The 18,212-nt window shown below is 43.1% G+C and overlaps 1 protein-coding gene across 1 annotated transcript in view; it reads right to left on the reverse strand.

Moving 5' to 3' along the window:
- Positions 1–18,212, reverse strand: part of arvcfb (ARVCF delta catenin family member b) — a 264,318-nt gene that overhangs the window by 37,324 nt on the left and 208,782 nt on the right. The window contains 4 exon segments of the mRNA XM_065962786.1: positions 7,898–7,969; positions 9,676–9,693; positions 11,661–11,832; positions 11,967–12,084. Of these exon segments, the coding sequence (XP_065818858.1) occupies positions 7,898–7,969; positions 9,676–9,693; positions 11,661–11,832; positions 11,967–12,084 (380 nt within the window).

Below are 18,212 nucleotides of genomic sequence, written 5' to 3' on the forward strand. Positions count from 1 at the left end.
GTACTCTCCTACGCACCGTTCTTATGAAATACATATAATTTTTCAAAGTTTTTGTACTTTTTTTGATACAAGCAATCATTAAAATAACAACATGTGGTATTGAAAACGCATCAAAGTATCCATAATTAAGACAACCTTCATGTGGACAGGGTACATGCCAAAGCTTTCCCTCCCGTCTGATTGGTGCTTCTACCCTGAAACAGACTTGGCAGCAAGGATGCTTTTCCTTGAAAAATGGATCGTCGAGAACATGTTTGCTCTCTGCATCAGGACATTCATCCAGCCTTTGGGCTACACGATTGTTTTTCTTGCCACAGCTTATGAGCCATAGAGATATTTGCAGGGAGGGGAGGATTAGAGGAATCAGATTCCTGCCACGGAGCCATTAAGTGAAAAATGTCTCCTCTAACAGCGGAGACAAACAAAAAGTGATGCTCTGTTTCCCTTAATTCAATCGAGCCTCTGACTTCTCAGACTTCAAGAGCTGTGATTCATCGGAGACAGAGATGACTCCGATAGCACAACAGTCGGTGCTCATTATACTAAAAATAGAGATCTCCAGTGGGATGATATCAGAGAGGGTTATACAGTGCAATACATAACAGCGTGCGCTACAGTTGTTTGTCGATGCAAAGACCTCTCCGCATATTAAATGCTCAGTGTGCGAGACAAAGCAGCGAGACACGTTCCACAGTTGTCGTCTTGGTAAACGCTCCAGTTTTCTCAATTGCTCAGTGTGCGTTTTGCGAGGGGAGAGGAGCACAATCCATCTCCCAGAGATGGAGAGAGCACTGAAGTGGCAGAGAGTGAGAGAAATGAGAGTTATTAAATGAGCACAGAAAGACAGAGAGCAAGAGGGCACGCTCATAGGAGCACTGAGGCTTTTCCAACACAAGGCCTTTATTGCCTATGCAGATTGCCCTTATTGTCAGATATGATTAATTAGCACCACATAATGCAGTTGTGATCTATCAGCCTAACTGGAAACTACAAGCACTTTGACAAATAGATTCATCACAGTGGGAATAAGCTCTGCCAGAGGAAACTGCCGTCTCCCACAAAGTTTCAAATCATTTCTTATATAAAAAATGACACTCATGGGAAGAGCAGCGCCAAGATGTGAAAGCCATCAGGAGTTCAAAACTGGCAGTAAATGCAAACCTTTGATTGACATCACTATAATGGTGCATTAAAGGTAAGTTGCTACATCAGTTTAATTCATTTTTAACTTTAGTCATGCTAGTAGGGCAGGGGAGGTTAACGTGGCTGGAGGGTCAGAGCCCTTCACTTTGTTGCAGGCTGAATTATTTAACAACTTTTGGATTAATGGGTTCAATATTCTGCAGAGGCTTCATGATTCCCTTTATTAAAAAATCTCCAAATCTGTTGGATGAATCGTTACAAACTATGGTAGAAATATTCCCCACTCAAAGATGTTTAATCCTTGGCCTTCTGTTTACCCTGACTTTGTCTCCAGTCCACATTGTATACATTTGTGGTTTTTAATAACTGGTCAACTAATGAAGGCATTTTTGTTAGATTTTAATGTTCCCCTAAGGATGAACTGTGCTAACCTTGACAAACCTCTGACTTTTCATCTAGTTATCATTAAGGTCAATAGTTTTCATTTTTCAGGAAACTTCCTAGTATAGTTTGTGTTTAGAGCTAATTAGCAAAAGCAAGAAAAACAACTAAAATGCTGCGTCATATAAAGGCCTGCCTCCTAATACAAGCCTGCTTCATATTAAGGCCTACCTCCTAATACATGCCTGCTTTGTATTAAGGCCTGCCTCCTAATACAAGCCTGCTTCATATTAAGGCCTACCTCCTAATACAAGCCTGCTTCATATTAAGGCCTACCTCCTAATATAAGCCTGCTTCATATAAACAGTATGTTAATGGTTTAAATGGTCCAAAAGGCCTTGGACAAGTCTTAACCATTTCATAACCTCCCTTATGTTAGGCCTGCCCCCAGACCTCGGTTAGTAAATAAAGGCCTTGGTTATTATTTAAAGGATTTAAGGTGTAAAGAAAAGTATACTGAACTTAGACTTGGCCCTTCTCTCTCTCAGTGAAGCAAACTCAAGAAAAGGGAAAAATCTATTAATTTTAGTTTGAAGGAGTTAATACACATTCATCATACGTCACACCTTCTCCTCTCTAGTTCCTCTTCCTCCCCTCAGCTGACCTTTCTCCGATCTGAAGGTTTATGCTGGGGTCTCAATTAACTGCTGGGAAAATGTTTCATCATCTCGGAGGGTGATGCTGCACTCACCAGCTCTCTAATGAAATACGTCTTTTCACACTTCTTAATTACTTTTGTGAAAGCCACCGCTTTCTCTTTCTCCCGCTTTGTGTACTTGGCGGTGTGGATAATGCACTGCCAGTTACTTTGGTCTTATTTACTTGAATGTCTCTGCTTGAAACATCTTTCTGGTGCAATTACACTGACAAAATAACTCATTAGGATCATAAGGATGGACAGCATGGCCACATCAATAACTAGGATAGCAAATTAAAAGAAATGAGAAAATGGAAAGATAAGGAAGACCATTTATTGATACCTTAGGTACCAAACTGTCAAACATACGACGCTAGATATTCCTCATATAAGACAACAGCGTTGGCCATTAGCTTCTTGTTCTGCCACCATTTAGACACAATGTTAATCATAGATGATGTAACAGTCTAGAGGTCTAGCTTTTACAATATAACACTATTTCTCACCTTTACAGGGTTCGCAAGAGGATATGGTAAATGTTAAATGGTCTTGAGCGTGTATATTTCTTTTCTAGTCTTCTTACCACTCAAAGCTCTTTTACACCGCAGGTCACACCTACACATTCACACACTGATGGTAGAGGCTGCTGAGTAAAGAGTCCATCAGTATTAACTCATCCATTCATACACATTCACACACTGATGGTAGAGGCTGCTGAGTAAAGAGTCCATCAGTATTAACTCATCCATTCATACACATTCATAAGCCGACGCCAAAGCAGTGGGAGCAACTTGGGGTTAAGTGTCTTGCCTAAGGACACAACGGACATGTTGCTGCAGGAGCTGGGGATCAAATCCGCGACCCTCCGATTAGGAAACAATGATTCTACCAACTGAGCCACAGCCAATATCTATATGATCCGGTTCAGTCTGGTTTAGAGTAAAAGGGCAAACGTTTTGAGAGAATACAGTTCATTTCTCAGTCTTGTTTTTATAAGGAGTTAGACAACTGTTTGTTTGGTGGCCTCATGATGAGGAGAAGGCCTGAAGAAGTCAAAGGCAAATGAAAATAATTCAACATATAATCACTAACAACTGAACTTTTTCCCTGAGTGAATAAACAAATAACTTGTTAAATGACTTTCAGAGTTGCTGATACATGTGTTTTTCTATCTTTCAGACAAAGCTTTCACAGCTCCAGGCTATTTAAGTGTTTGTGCTTTTATTTTTTTTCCCCTCATGTTTCATGTCTCTTGCTTCCTATTTTACTTAGCAAAATAATAAAGAAGTCTGTTTTCTAAAACACAACTACACGGTTTGCTCTCCAAGATGATATCATGGTTAAGGTGTGTTTACAGCTTGTTCGTCCGTCCACACATGAACAGAAATCAATGCTCATCTTTTTTTAAATGCTCTCATACTGAAAACACTGCATGCTTTTATCTTTAAACCTCGTATCAAACTTGACTTTAATACCCAATTGGGCCCGCTCTCTTGCCCCTCTCTTTGCCTTCTCGCACACACACACCTCCACACACAAACAAAGAGATTAATCATTGCCCAATACCAGGTCCGGCCTGCACTGACCTCTCTCTGTCTGGCATCCGATCAGGATCAGGATACACATGTAATCTCCCATATCTCTGCTAGCCTTCACCGCCAGATGAGAGCCACTCTCTCTATCTCTGCAAACTCTCCAGACAAGATCCCGGGCTCGGCCGGTGCAGTAGGTGCAGCAGTACATACCCAGGCCTCAGCTCACATACATTCTTTTTCTCAGACAAACAACAAGGCATTAAGATGACTTTTATTGTCTCGCCAACCAGAGCACGTTAACCCCCGAGATTTCCCAGAAGAAGAAAAACTCTCCAGTCAATGTGTTTTTTTTTTGCTCTAGTGATTAAAGCTGATTATCCGTGCACCTCACTGTTGTTACCCGCCTGTGTGTTGAGCTAATAAACGTCAAATGTGATTTGTCTGGCTGCGAGCTAGAAAATGCCGAGTGCTCTCTCTAACACGGAGCCATCTACACATTTTAACAGTGCATGACATTTAGGCCCTTTAACAATAATTGCTTTCTCTGGATTCAAACCTCCTAGGGTTGTTGTTAGCACGTTGTGTAACGTAATCGCAGCACAATTGTAACCGCTACAGACGCAGAGTTGATGCATGCCAGCTTGGCTTTTTACCCATGAAAACCCAGTGAGGGGAAAATATTAATTAGCATCCTTGAAGTTCATGTGCTTCTCTTTACTCTAGGTCTGATAAAAAAAAAAAGAAAGAAGCAAAATCGGCTTAACTTGCAGCAATTAATCGTGATCTAGTTTAATGAGGGCACACTTTGCCGTGCTAATGTGGCTAATTAACAGTCAAACAGGAAGTGGTATTGACTTTGAGTGGCTGCCACTAGACGATGATGAAGGTGCTGATGTGTAAATATCAAATAAGGGTGCATAACAAGTGCATGCAAATTCCACGGACACCACTAGACAGAAGGATGGATGGCACACAGAGAAAAGAAGGTATAATACAAGCACACAAATCCACAATATATCAAGATGCACTGATATGTGTGACGCTTGCTGATTTGCTTTGATATTTGCTACAACTGCCTGTCAGTGCCAAAAAGCAAGAGCACACCAGTTGCTGAGTCTGGGGACAAAACTGTACTCTTCATTATTCCTCTTACAGAGTTTGTAAACGTACCTGGTCACGTTACACAATCTTTTATGGAGCGGAGAGGACACCGTTTCTTTTTTTTCCATCCAGCTTTGTGAAATGCTGACATACAATTCCTGCAGCATCAGTGTGTTGAAAAACAGGTCGGGGCAAGGCTGATGATACCTTTCAATGGAGGATCTTATAGAGATGGTCAATGTGAGGATATGTGCTTTAAGAAAGATAGAAAATGTGTCCCCCATCGGCAGGTTTTATACATTTAATGAGAATCTTTTATTTCTGAGGTCTCTCTCTTCAATCGATAAGCTGACAAACCTTTTGACAGTACTGAGCCGTTTTCACTTATGCACTTCTGAAAATATCTAGAGAATTCGAGGAGGGCTGCCCCTGTAATGTGTGAACAGCCACATCTCCCTCACAGTGGGGGACTATCCCTGTCGGACAGGAGGCGGGGGCTGGAGTCTCCTGAGGCAAGATGTGATGTAAAAAGAACGACAAGGAAGTAGTGGATGAAGCAAAAAAGTCCACTTTACCATGCTATAATGAGAATATTTGTAATGTGTAGTCCAACAGAATCATAATATCAACTAAAGAGTGGAGAATAACTTTTTTCTGCTCGTCAATGACGTCCTTCAGTCACTTTTAAACCGCATACACAGTGCAGGGAGAGATGATTCCATATCTCCCAGTCCCAGGCTCAGAAGCCACCAGTGAATGATGGAGAAGTACAATGAAACAAACCCAACAATGGACGCCTATTATATAAAGAAAACTTGATAGAGCTCTGTGTACAAAAACAGGCTGTCTTTTTGTTGCCCTTTGTGTTCCAGCACATTGTTGCTGTTTTACAAAAAGTAGAGCTTATGGAGTTGAAGCTCTCATAAGCTGCCAACAATGGCTGTCACAAAAAGGGCACGAAACCATTAAACAAAGCTAAATCACCAGACTGCCTCTTCCTCCATCAAAGACTGAAGGCTAATGCTGTTGTTGACCAACACAGCTGACCTCCCTCCCAACTTAACAACCCACACTCATGTCTCCACCAGAGTCACACTCATGTCTCCACCAGTGTCACACTCATGTCTCCACCACAGTCACACTCATGTCTCCACCAGAGTCACACTCATGTCTCCACCACAGTCACACTCATGTCTCCACCACAGTCACACTCATGTCTCCACCACAGTCACACTCATGTCTCCACCAGAGTCACACTCATGTCTCCACCAGAGTCACACTCATGTCTCCACCAGAGTCACACTCATGTCTCCACCACAGTCACACTCATGTCTCCACCACAGTCACACTCATGTCTCCACCACAGTCACACTCATGTCTCCACCACAGTCACACTCATGTCTCCACCACAGTCACACTCATGTCTCCACCAGTGTCACACTCATGTCTCCACCAGTGTCACACTCATGTCTCCACCAGTGTTACACTCATGTCTCCACCAGAGTCACACTCATGTCTCCACCAGTGTTACACTCATGTCTCCACCACAGTCACACTCATGTCTCCACTAGTGTTACACTCATGTCTCCACCACAGTCACACTCATGTCTCCACCACAGTCACACTCATGTCTCCACCACAGTCACACTCATGTCTCTACCAGTGTTACACTCATGTCTCCACCACAGTCACACTCATGTCTCCACCAGTGTTACACTCATGTCTCCACCAGAGTCACACTCATGTCTCCACCAGTGTTACACTCATGTCTCCACCACAGTCACACTCATGTCTCCACCACAGTCACACTCATGTCTCCACCAGAGTCACACTCATGTCTCCACCAGTGTTACACTCATGTCTCCACCACAGTCACACTCATGTCTCCACCACAGTCACACTCATGTCTCCACCAGTGTCACACTCATGTCTCCACCAGTGTCACACTCATGTCTCCACCACAGTCACACTCATGTCTCCACTAGTGTTACACTCATGTCTCCACCACAGTCACACTCATGTCTCCACCAGAGTCACACTCATGTCTCCACCAGTGTTACACTCATGTCTCCACCACAGTCACACTCATGTCTCCACCACAGTCACACTCATGTCTCCACCAGTGTTACACTCATGTCTCCACCAGTGTCACACTCATGTCTCCACCAGTGTTACACTCATGTCTCCACCAGTGTTACACTCATGTCTCCACCAGAGTCACACTCATGTCTCCACTAGTGTTACACTCATGTCTCCACCACAGTCACACTCATGTCTCCACCACAGTCACACTCATGTCTCCACCACAGTCACACTCATGTCTCCACCAGTGTTACACTCATGTCTCCACCACAGTCACACTCATGTCTCCACCACAGTCACACTCATGTCTCCACCAGTGTCACACTCATGTCTCCACCAGTGTTACACTCATGTCTCCACCACAGTCACACTCATGTCTCCACCAGTGTCACACTCATGTCTCCACCAGTGTTACACTCATGTCTCCACCACAGTCACACTCATGTCTCCACCAGTGTTACACTCATGTCTCCACCAGTGTTACACTCATGTCTCCACCACAGTCACACTCATGTCTCCACCAGTGTCACACTCATGTCTCCACCAGTGTCACACTCATGTCTCCACCAGAGTCACACTCATGTCTCCACCAGAGTCACACTCATGTCTCCACCACAGTCACACTCATGTCTCCACCACAGTCACACTCATGTCTCCACCAGAGTCACACTCATGTCTCCACCACAGTCACACTCATGTCTCCACCAGTGTCACACTCATGTCTCCACCAGTGTCACACTCATGTCTCCACCAGTGTCACACTCATGTCTCCACCAGTGTCACACTCATGTCTCCACCAGTGTCACACTCATGTCTCCACTAGGCTGACACTGAAATATCTACTCTTTTCCAATCCGTCTTCTCCGGCGGGATACCGTCTCAATGAGGACAGTTTTCCTGCCTCAGAAGTGGAAGTGTTAACACAGGGAGGTTTTGTTCCTGACAGATTGAGGCGTACCTTTTGTCGGCTCTGCGCGCTTAGGCAGATCCAGTGTGTCGTAGTTTTTGTCGCTCTCACCGTTTTTTCTGCCTGGAAAGAGGAGAGAGGAGGGAAGAGGACGTCAGTGTCATACGCTGAGACTAATGGATTATATAGGACAATCTTTTGATACCGGGGTTAGACGGATATGATTATGTTGAAAGGCTGGTATGAGTCATATTAGACTCAAATAGTTTCTATTGAGTGTCTATTTATTGAACCCACTTCATGTCTAACCTTAACTTCAACCTTAAAATGCTCAAACAGCCTCTCCATCTTTGAAGTGACATATCAGTCTAACCCAGGTATAAACACAAACCACAGCAAGCATGAAGTTCACATGTACAGACAGGACACAGAGCTATGAGAATGATATGTTTCAACACACACATCAATGCTACATGGTGCTGTTTGCACAAAGATGACTTGAGATGAACATTCAAAGGAACACAAGACGATAAACACATTAAAAACTACAAACACCTTCTCTTTCACACACACACTTGTATCTTTGAACAGCAGCGCTTCCTGAGCGGGAAACACTCTTCACTAATTCAGTGGGAGACAGGAAACCATAGTAAGAGGGGTGTGGGTGATTGCAGCTCAGTCTGCTAATGGTCATTTCACATGCACATGAACATGCCCACGGGACTGCACATGGATACAGAGACAAAAAGTCTGACTCATTAACGAGACGGAAGTGAAATATCCGGTCACTGCGAGTTCCTTCAGGGAATAACCTCATACATTTCAATGCCTGAATAAAAGGATGGAGGATTTTTGGTTTGAATTTTAAACAGTTATCTGTAGCTACCTTTCTGCAGTTTTGTTTTGATATGATAACAAACCTTTCCTTTTCCCTAGAGGAAGAATGTGCAACATTTTACACATAAATATAGCAGAAATCAAGTATATCCTCGGCCATGGTACAACAGAGAGGAAATAGAAACAGGATGTCAGGTAAAAGTAGCATGTTGTCAGGACACTCAGTTAGGCAGCCATAGAATCGGGACAGGCTGTAAGAACGTTGGGAATGAGGCCCAATTACCACCTCTACAAATTTTTAGGACGAGGAAGAAAACTTGGCTCAGAAATCTCAGATAAAAGTAGCTTCAGCACAGATTTGCTTCAACGCCAATCGTCTAGAAAAGTGAAATCATTCACACACAAACACAGCCACACAAAATATCACAGGGTCTATAGCAGAGCTTGGCATTTCTCCTTAAACACAACAAAAAAACTTTAAAAAAAGATGTCCTTCAGAGCTGCTGGGGACATTTGTATCTAAGAATCTAAGAAGCCAAACATGGTGTCCAATCATAGATCAGAAAGTGTCTTTTCAAGGACACATTTAGACTTTTAATTTTCAGCTTTAATGCATTTAAATTAATCAAGCTCTACTTTACACCCTGACAAACACACACTGACTTACCTCGCTCAGCTTTGCTGCTTTAACCTTATACATTACTTAGAAGACCGAGGCTCAATTTATCCTTAAATAATGTCAAGACTGGGAGGGGTGGAGGCTATGGTGTTGGGTGAAATGCTTTACATAGATAGATAGGGAAGAAGCTACGGAGAAGGAAGTGGTGTGAAATGAATGGAATCTTCCAATTATCTAAAGTCGGGAGGTTTTGGAGGTCAATACTTCTATTTTCTACAGCCAGGAGGAAAGAAAAGGAGGATGAGAGGGGGGAGGATGGAGAGGAGGAGGTGGAGTGGAGCAGAAGTTACAAAGATTGGAGGGGCACACTCACCTTGATTAAACCATTCCTCTATAGTTAGCCAAGGAAGCAGCAGCAATACCAAAAAAACACAAAGCGGAGAGAAGAGAGAAAGAGAATGGTGAAAAAGGCGTGTGCAAGTGTCAAGAGGCTGTCGAGTTAAAGGAGCAACATGTAACTCTGACCCCTAGTGTTTAAAATGGGTACTGCAGTCTAAATTCTAAACATTATAGAGAGCTGTCTCCCCCCCCTCCTCTCTAGAGTCGATGCTCACTCAGATCACCATGTGGTGGACACTGAAGCTTCAGTGTTTACCATGTGGGGGGTGCCTTAAAACCACCTACCTTCTCTGGTCCAAACAAATCCAGAGCATTCAGGAGCAGAATCTAAAGTTAGAAGGAGAACATACTGGCTGCTGCATTGTTGTCAGAGAAGCCAGCACTTCAACATAGTATGTTTCCATAATGTCTGATCAGATAGTAAGATCATTTCAGTCAGTAGGTATCTTACAGATTGCTCCTTTAACAGTTTTTACAAAATAAAAGTAATCGCATACCAAAGAGGGAAGGAGACAGAGAAAAAAAAGTCAAGAGAGGCCAAAGAGAGAAAGTGTGATTGAGTTTTAGAGATTGGAAAGAGGAAAGTTGGGGAAGACATAAGCAGTCAAAAGGAAGCATGTTCAAAGAGTTGGCACCAGTGGGATGCTTTTTTTAAGAGGGAAAATAAGACTTGATTAAAGTAAGTGGTAATATAATGAAAAAGAGAAAGGGGAGAAAGACCAAGAAGACAGAGAAACAGCTTTCAGTGCAGATAAGAGGGCAGGATACCGAGTCATACAAACATGTTCAGTGTGACTGTATAAGTGCTTAGTGCATAGGGAAAACAGACATGTGCTGAAAGAACAGTGGAGAATCAGACTGTTTATCAGGTAAAAAAAAAAAAAGGCTTGCGCATGCATGTTGATCATTTTGGCATATTTTACTCGTTTAAATGAAGCGGAGGCCAAACGCAGCCCACTTAAGGAAACAAATTACAAAGCATACAGCCGACAGTGCTGCTTAACTACCCCCCTTTATGCTCTCTTATAGCCGTGTTTAATGTGTCTGTACCTGAGCCTCATTGTGCTGAAGAACCCCTTCAGGGTCTGCAGCAGCTAAACACAACTCATTATTCAATGTGTGTGTGTGTGTGTGTGTGTGTGTGTGTGTGTGTGTGTGTGTGTGTGTGTGTGTGTGTGTGTGTGTGTGTGGTTTATTGGTGTCTTTATAAATATAAAGTATACGTTGATGCTACTGTGTTTTTTCCTGACCCTAGATCAGAGAGGATTCTCCAGCGAGTCGTTAGGTGTCAGGGGTTACTGGCTGGCAGTCACACCTCATTGGCCGACTGATTTATGGCGGCCATTAGTGTTGTACGGGGAGATAACAAGCGTCGTTTAGCTAACTGTCTGGGAGGTTGCTGATTAAGACATTGCTAACAACACATGTGTACGTGGCACATCTGTCAGAAGGGGGGGGGGGGGGGGGGGGGGAGGTCAATAATGACGAAAAGCTCCTGACGGGGCAGAAAGTGCCACGATGGACGTCCATGTTGAAGAGGTTGAACGTAAATGCTTTGAAAGGCAGTTTTTTTATGGGGACATTATGGACACAAAGGCCTTTTGTTCAAACATTAGCTCAATAGGTGCTGTCTGTTATCCTCCAATGGACGGACTACAAATCGTTTCTTTTTCCAGCTGACAGCGATTTGTACAAGCTCAGGAAGATAACAACATCCTCCAGATTTCATGAATTAAATGAAGAAAAATCAAAGGTAAGCGACAACAAGTAAGCCTTGTAATCGAAAGCTGCAGCTCTTATTTATTAATTAGGGTTCTGCACTCATAAGGATTTGAGGTTTTGATTGTTTTATCCGATAAATCCAACATTTCCTCCACTGTTTAATGAAACTGGATTACTTCCTAATGTTTAATTAACACAGCAGTACTTCATTCTGCGCCCCTCTTTCCTCCTCCTCACCTTTGGCCTTCTTGCCTCCGAAGCAGCCTGCGTCGTCTTTCTTCTTCCTCTGTGGTCCTGCTGATCCGGGGGCCTGGAGCGACGAGGGATCCAGGAACTTCTCGGCCCCTGGCACCTCTTTGTGGACGTGGTAGGACAGGTTCCTCATGATACAAACACAGTTCTCCACCGACTGGGAAGAGACAAAAAACACAGACGTTATCATCGACAAGATACTAAAAGTGAAGGGCATATCCTGTACATTTATAAGTACTATATGCTTTATTTAAAATTTGCTTTTGGTGTGTGAGTCCAGCATCTCCTCACCTTGTTGTCCATGTCTTTCTTCCCTACAGCTGATTGGAGAGCGTGCAGCAGAGCGTCCACCAGTCCCTCACATTCCCTCAGTCTGCGTCGAGCCTCAGCTCCATCTGAGCTCACATTTCTGTTGGAACAAATGTCAAAAACACACACAGACACACATCAGTATCAAGAACATGAAGCTGCTCTGAGCCTGCTGCAAAACCAGAAAAAAGGGGTAATAAACCAACTCCTCTTTTGTCAAATCTGCAGCTGTTCTGAAGCAGGAAATTCAAAACTTTTGCTCGATAGTGTTATTTAAATGTCAAGTTATTTTTATGCCAAACACACTTTACCACGATAACACTAATATCTGTACCTAGTCTGTCTACAAATCACCTAATGATGAGAAAAGTCCATCCTCTCCGTCTTCTGCCTGCTCCACTTTTCAGAAAATGTGGAACATAATGGACACAGAAACATTTGGGATGCACCAACCTGTGCATCAAAAAGCTATACAAGCTTAAGTCCATTAACCATTTACCAAAAGCAATAAGACATGACCTGTAGGAAGCACAACTATCATTCAATGTTTATTGCTTCATGCGGGGAGAAGCAAACAGCCTTCATGACAATAACTGGCCATTTTAAAATCATTAATATCAGTGAGCCACGACCATACTAACTCAGCCATGTGGTTTTATTTTGTCCGAATGTGACCCGTAACCTTTATGCACCCTGTCTGCCTCAAATCAACAGACTAATATGCTGTAGATGAAATCTTAGGAAAAATGATGAATAGAAATTCATGTCTGCAATAAAGGGGAAATGCCATCCAGGTTATGTCATCTAGCGGCCTGAGCACAGCTCGTGTAAGCAGAGAAGCAGAGGCGGTGCAGGCTTAGCGCTGCAGTGTGACTGGCTGTGAAAGGGAGAGGCTTTAAAGAGGGTTAAGGGATAGCTGGGGCTCCTCGCTCCTCACCGGGGACTTCATTTATGAAGGCTTCCAAGCCACATAATCCCATTAGCCGACCCCCAGTTAGTCCTGTGGATGAGCGGCAGCCGAGCAGAGGGGGCACAGCGCTGATATCACAGCCTACGATGATACACATGTGGATGTTTACATTCAACAATCAAGGACACAGCTGAATTTTAGACTATTTAAATAATCACAATAGTTACGAGACGGTACGATATGATACATTACGTAATGATACCTAACGATACAATATGATAAGGTAGGATACCGTCCGATACCGAATGATACAATTCAATATAGTACAATATGACGCGATGTGGTACGGTACAATGCGATAAGATAAGATACGATACGGTGCGATGCAATGCAATATGCTACGCTACGGTGCGATACGATACGGTACAATGCAATACGATATGCTATGCTACGGTGCCATGCGATACAATATGCTGCACTACAGTACAATACGATATGCTACGCTACGTTACGGTGCAATGCGATACGATACGATGCGATACGATACGATGTGCTACGCTACGGTGCGATGCGATGCAATACGATACGATACAATATGCTACGCTATGGTGCAATATAATATGCTATGCTACGGTGCGATACAATACGATGCAACAGTACAATACGATATGGTACAATACAATACGATGCGACAGTACGATACGATACGGTACATTGCAGTGTGGTCCGGTCCAGTGAAGGCAGTGCGACCTCATCACCTGCCTTACACCTCGTCATGTTCTTGGCCAGTGTATGAGTGTCTCTGCCATTTGTCATAGGAGATAAAGACCCCTTAAGAACAGTGCGACACTTTGTGCTACTTAAACCTCGTCTTTAGTAGAGACTAGTTGAGACAGCACCGACCATCTGGACCTGCTCATAAACCAAACCCGTCCGTCTGCAGCTGTCAGAGAACGGTCACCACCTCCCCTGTAAAAGGATCCAGAGGAGCTGGCCGTCCTGGATTTATTTGACAGGAGCCTGTTTGAGGGCAGACAGACAGAAGAGTTTTATTGTCAGCTGTTTCACTTCCAGGAGTCTTTCAGGGAGCAGTTGTCTTGGTGGAAGGTTTATGGATGCTGCGTCTGTCAGAGGAGACTGCGATGGCTGCACAGGTTTTTTTAAGATGGCGTGCAGTGTTTAGAGCATTTAGTCTTAAGTGGTTGTGAAGGTCTGTTTGCACTGATGGTTACTGACTCATCTGGAGGATAACCATCTGCTGCTGTGTTGCTGCACTTTTTTCCACGGTGCGATCAAAAATCACAGCTAATTAATGCTGAGGAGTGACATCCACAGGCCTTTAAGAATGAGCGATACACTATGGATTTGTAAAAACTTTCTCTCCTCATGTCTGTCTGCATCACAAGTGTTCAATTGCAGCCGTTTTATTTCAAAGGATTCTGATCCACTAAATGTTCTAGTCTCAGTAGCTTAATAAGTGAGCATGTAGTTTAAGGATATGTCTATCAGCAGATTTCAATAAATATGTTGTTTAAATGAATTAAATCTATATTTCCACGAGCTTCAAATTATCTATCTATATTTATATCTCATTCATAAAAAACTACATGACATCATGCATTGATACTGTTCTTCTCAAATAGTTTTCCCCTTTGAAATCAGGAATTCTGTTGTGGAAGTGCCAGCTTTCACTAAACACAAAAAGCCTTTGAGAAAGAACCTTTCAGTGGTTTTTGATTAATTTAAGTATTTCTTTAGAACATGTACTATTTATTTCCCATGACAAAAGCCAAGCCAACAAAAAGAATGGTGTGTAACAACAGACACTTTCAACATGTTAAAAAAAGGAGTTGGAAGAAATGGTAATTTATCTAATCCAACCCCCATCTCCATTTCAGTTCATTGGCATAGCAGCCATTTTTAATCATAACTATGTTTCTTTTAAGTTATTCTGTTGTTTTCACTTGTGATAGTCTGTTTTTAAGGGCTAATATTAACTTGTTATTAGTTTTTTTTCATTGGAAACCTTCCACGCCTTCCTCTGACATTGTCTAGTTGAAACTGCTATAAAGCAGAAACAACAACAACATACCATATTGGTTCAAATATAAGACGACCCTAATTGTATTTGATCAAGACCGGTGCAGAGTTGGCTAAACACTGAAGCTTCAACCTCAATTTCCACATAGCACACTGTGGTCCATCATCACAGGAGAACTAAATGATCAAACAGGAATAAAGAGAAGAACGTGCTAACAACATGTTACTTTGTCTTCCTGAGGATGATTTGTTCTTCATTCAGTTCCTATTTTGATGAAATTTTGATAAAGTGATGAAAAATACAAACATTTCCTTGTCTGACTTCCTGCCCGGGTTGTTATTTTCTGTCCAGCTAAACACATGCCTGCAGCGTACTCCGTTGAAAATAGATCTCACAGCGTATTTGAAACAGAGAAGAGCGTAGTGGCGCTGTGGAGACAGACCGCGGCGCCCGCTGTGGAAACACAATCATTGACTAATGTGGCAGTGAACAACAGCATAGTGCGCGGCGCTCACAGAACACGGCATGCATGGAGTCTGTGGAAACTGGGGGTGAGTGTCCGAGACATGGCAACCTGTGTGAGCATCAACTCTTGAGAGGAGGGGGCGGTCTCTGTTTTGAATTTGGACTGCAGTACCATTTCTGAACACTAGGTGTCAGATGTACATACTGCTGCTTTAAAGAAAAGAATCACAAAATAATACAGAGACAATGCTGCTGCAGTACTAAGAATGACAGGACTTTGTTCTGTGACAACAAGGTGCAGAGATATATCTCTCCTCGAGTGCACAGGGACATTTATTATTAATCAGGAACAGATAGTTCTGGTTTCTGTGATCTGCTTTTGTTATTCTTTCTACTGAAAAAGAGATGGACCGAAGGACCATTTTAAAATATGTGCACCTTTTTTTGGTTGCATTTCTCAAAGCAGGACACTTTGTCCTTGTTGTGGTCTCATCATGTCTGAAGCAGTGACGCTTGTGAGGACTATTTTACTATCAGACACTCAAAAAGAAGAACTCAGTGTCTGTGTCTGCTCGGAGACTGACAGCTTGTCATTGAGTTCTGGATGTGTCTTTAGTGCGTCTTCTTTATCAGATGGAGAGTGGGTGTGAAGGTCAGTCAGAGTCATGTGGCCATCAGAGGACAATAGAGCAGCTGGGACGAATAGACCGGAGCCGGACTGATGGAGACTGATGGAGATGGATGGAGACGTGGCTGACCTGTGCAATCGCCTTGCAAGGTCAATGACAAGAATGCAGGGCCATGTGTGTACCCTGGGGCTGACGATCCTTTAGATTTTATCGATCTAGATTTCATTTGTTATTCACCTTCTGGATTGTTGCCTCTCCGTTAATCCCTGTTCAAAAGCAGCTTGTATTATCAGAGGAAGAAACCCACTCAAACATGCTAAATGAAGAACTGTGCTGCTAGAAAACCAAAGACTATCCACAGACGGATGGCTTTACCCAAAAGAGAAGGGAAAACTTTGTATCTCCATCTACTGACTGACTGCAGTATAGGTCATGAAGCCCGCCTCTCATGGTAACAGATCCGACATGTAGAAAACTAAAAGATCATAATACAAAAAAAAAATCCTTTTTCTAAACATGATTTCTGTTATTTAAGTTACTTTTTGTCATGTTGATAAATGTTGAGGTTTAGTGAAGTTTATGATATGGTTGACAACTCAGTTGACAAATGAGGCTCCTGCAGATCCATGTGCAGTGGATTAGTGGAGTCAGTAAAGGATTGAACAGTGACATTACAAACACTTCTGGTGCATTCACACCTAAGCCGTGTGGCTTGAAATGAACTTCATTTGGTTTGGGGTGGTGTGAAGCTCAAACGAACTCTGGTGTGGACCAACAGTTCAGGTATTGGAGGTGAGAACGCGATCCCGACCAAACAGGGGAAGTGAAACGGATTGCAGTGCATTGTGGGTTGAATTTGGACGTCTGTAAACAATGACCAAAAGGTTTGACAAGGGTGACTAACATTAACATTGCTAACAACATTAGCATTGCTTTCAGGTTAGCACATGCCTGTGCTAAGTGTGGTTACACATCGCTCTGGTTCATATACCAGTTTAACCTGACACCGCCGACTTCATCATCATTTCAGAGATCCAACTACTGCCAAACTGCGTCACACTACTGGCTGCCATTTTACCACTGTCCTGTTGTTTACTTCCTGGTCACAGTGCACCATTAGGCTGGAAACTTTAAGGCATTTCATCCTAAAGATGATCACCACATGATGGATCTAGTTGGAAATCAGGTGATCACAATAAAATCATTAAGACAGTTCATTTAGGATCCGTAAATGTCTGTTGACAGATTTGTCAATTTACCACTCTGTGATGTAAAAGGTGGGATTGAACCTCAACCGTTCATGTTTAGCTTTATCTCACAGAGCCAAACACAAGAGTAGTGTTTTCTGATTGACCCTGACTGTTGGTGATAATTGTAATATATAAGCATTTTCATTTCCTTTCTCGTTCCAGTTACAATTTAGAAATAGCATTTGATACCCAACCCTGCTATTTAACCCAATAGACAACAAACACACACACATTCACACACACACACACACACACACACACATTGTTTCCCCTCCACTGAGCCCACAGGGTAAACACTGTAAATAAGCCGGCCTCTATCGACAGAGGAGGCCATTATAATAAAAACTATCCGCCGATTTATTGAGGTGTACGCTGCGTCTCTGTTGGCGTGAGCAAACAGATTCTCCCTGGCATCAGCACTTCTCCCCGGCGCACAAAACCCCCCCTGCGCCTGGCAACTGTGTGCACAGTTACCATGGAGACCTGTTCTCGTCAGCAGCGAATGCATGGAAGAGTGGATTGAGATGTGGAGACGTTGTGATAATGTGACAGCAATGAGCTGGGTGGCGTTAGAGGCAATAGAGAGTTTGGGAAGAGGGTGAAAAACATGGAAACACACAAAAAGAAAAGAGAGCGTGACAGGTGATGAACGACATCATGAAAGAGACAGTGAATCCATGACTTCTCCACGACTTCTCTCCGCTGTATCCCAGTGCTTTCATTTATTCCCTCCTGGTTCGTTAATGCAGCTCTTCAACAAAGCTGAAATGTTCTCAAATCACAAGCAAAGTTTCCACACTTTCTTCATCCCTGGGAAAACGAGCGAGAAACCATCTAAAGCAATAACGTGTGAGAGCTGGATTTGGATGGTATAATGTTCTGGATTTCAACCAGCGCTCCTTGTCTCGGCGTCTATACCCGAGGAGACGAGCA

This window comes from Labrus bergylta, chromosome 2 (assembly GCF_963930695.1).
Source record: "Labrus bergylta chromosome 2, fLabBer1.1, whole genome shotgun sequence".
NCBI classification, from domain to species: Eukaryota; Metazoa; Chordata; class Actinopteri; order Labriformes; family Labridae; genus Labrus; species Labrus bergylta.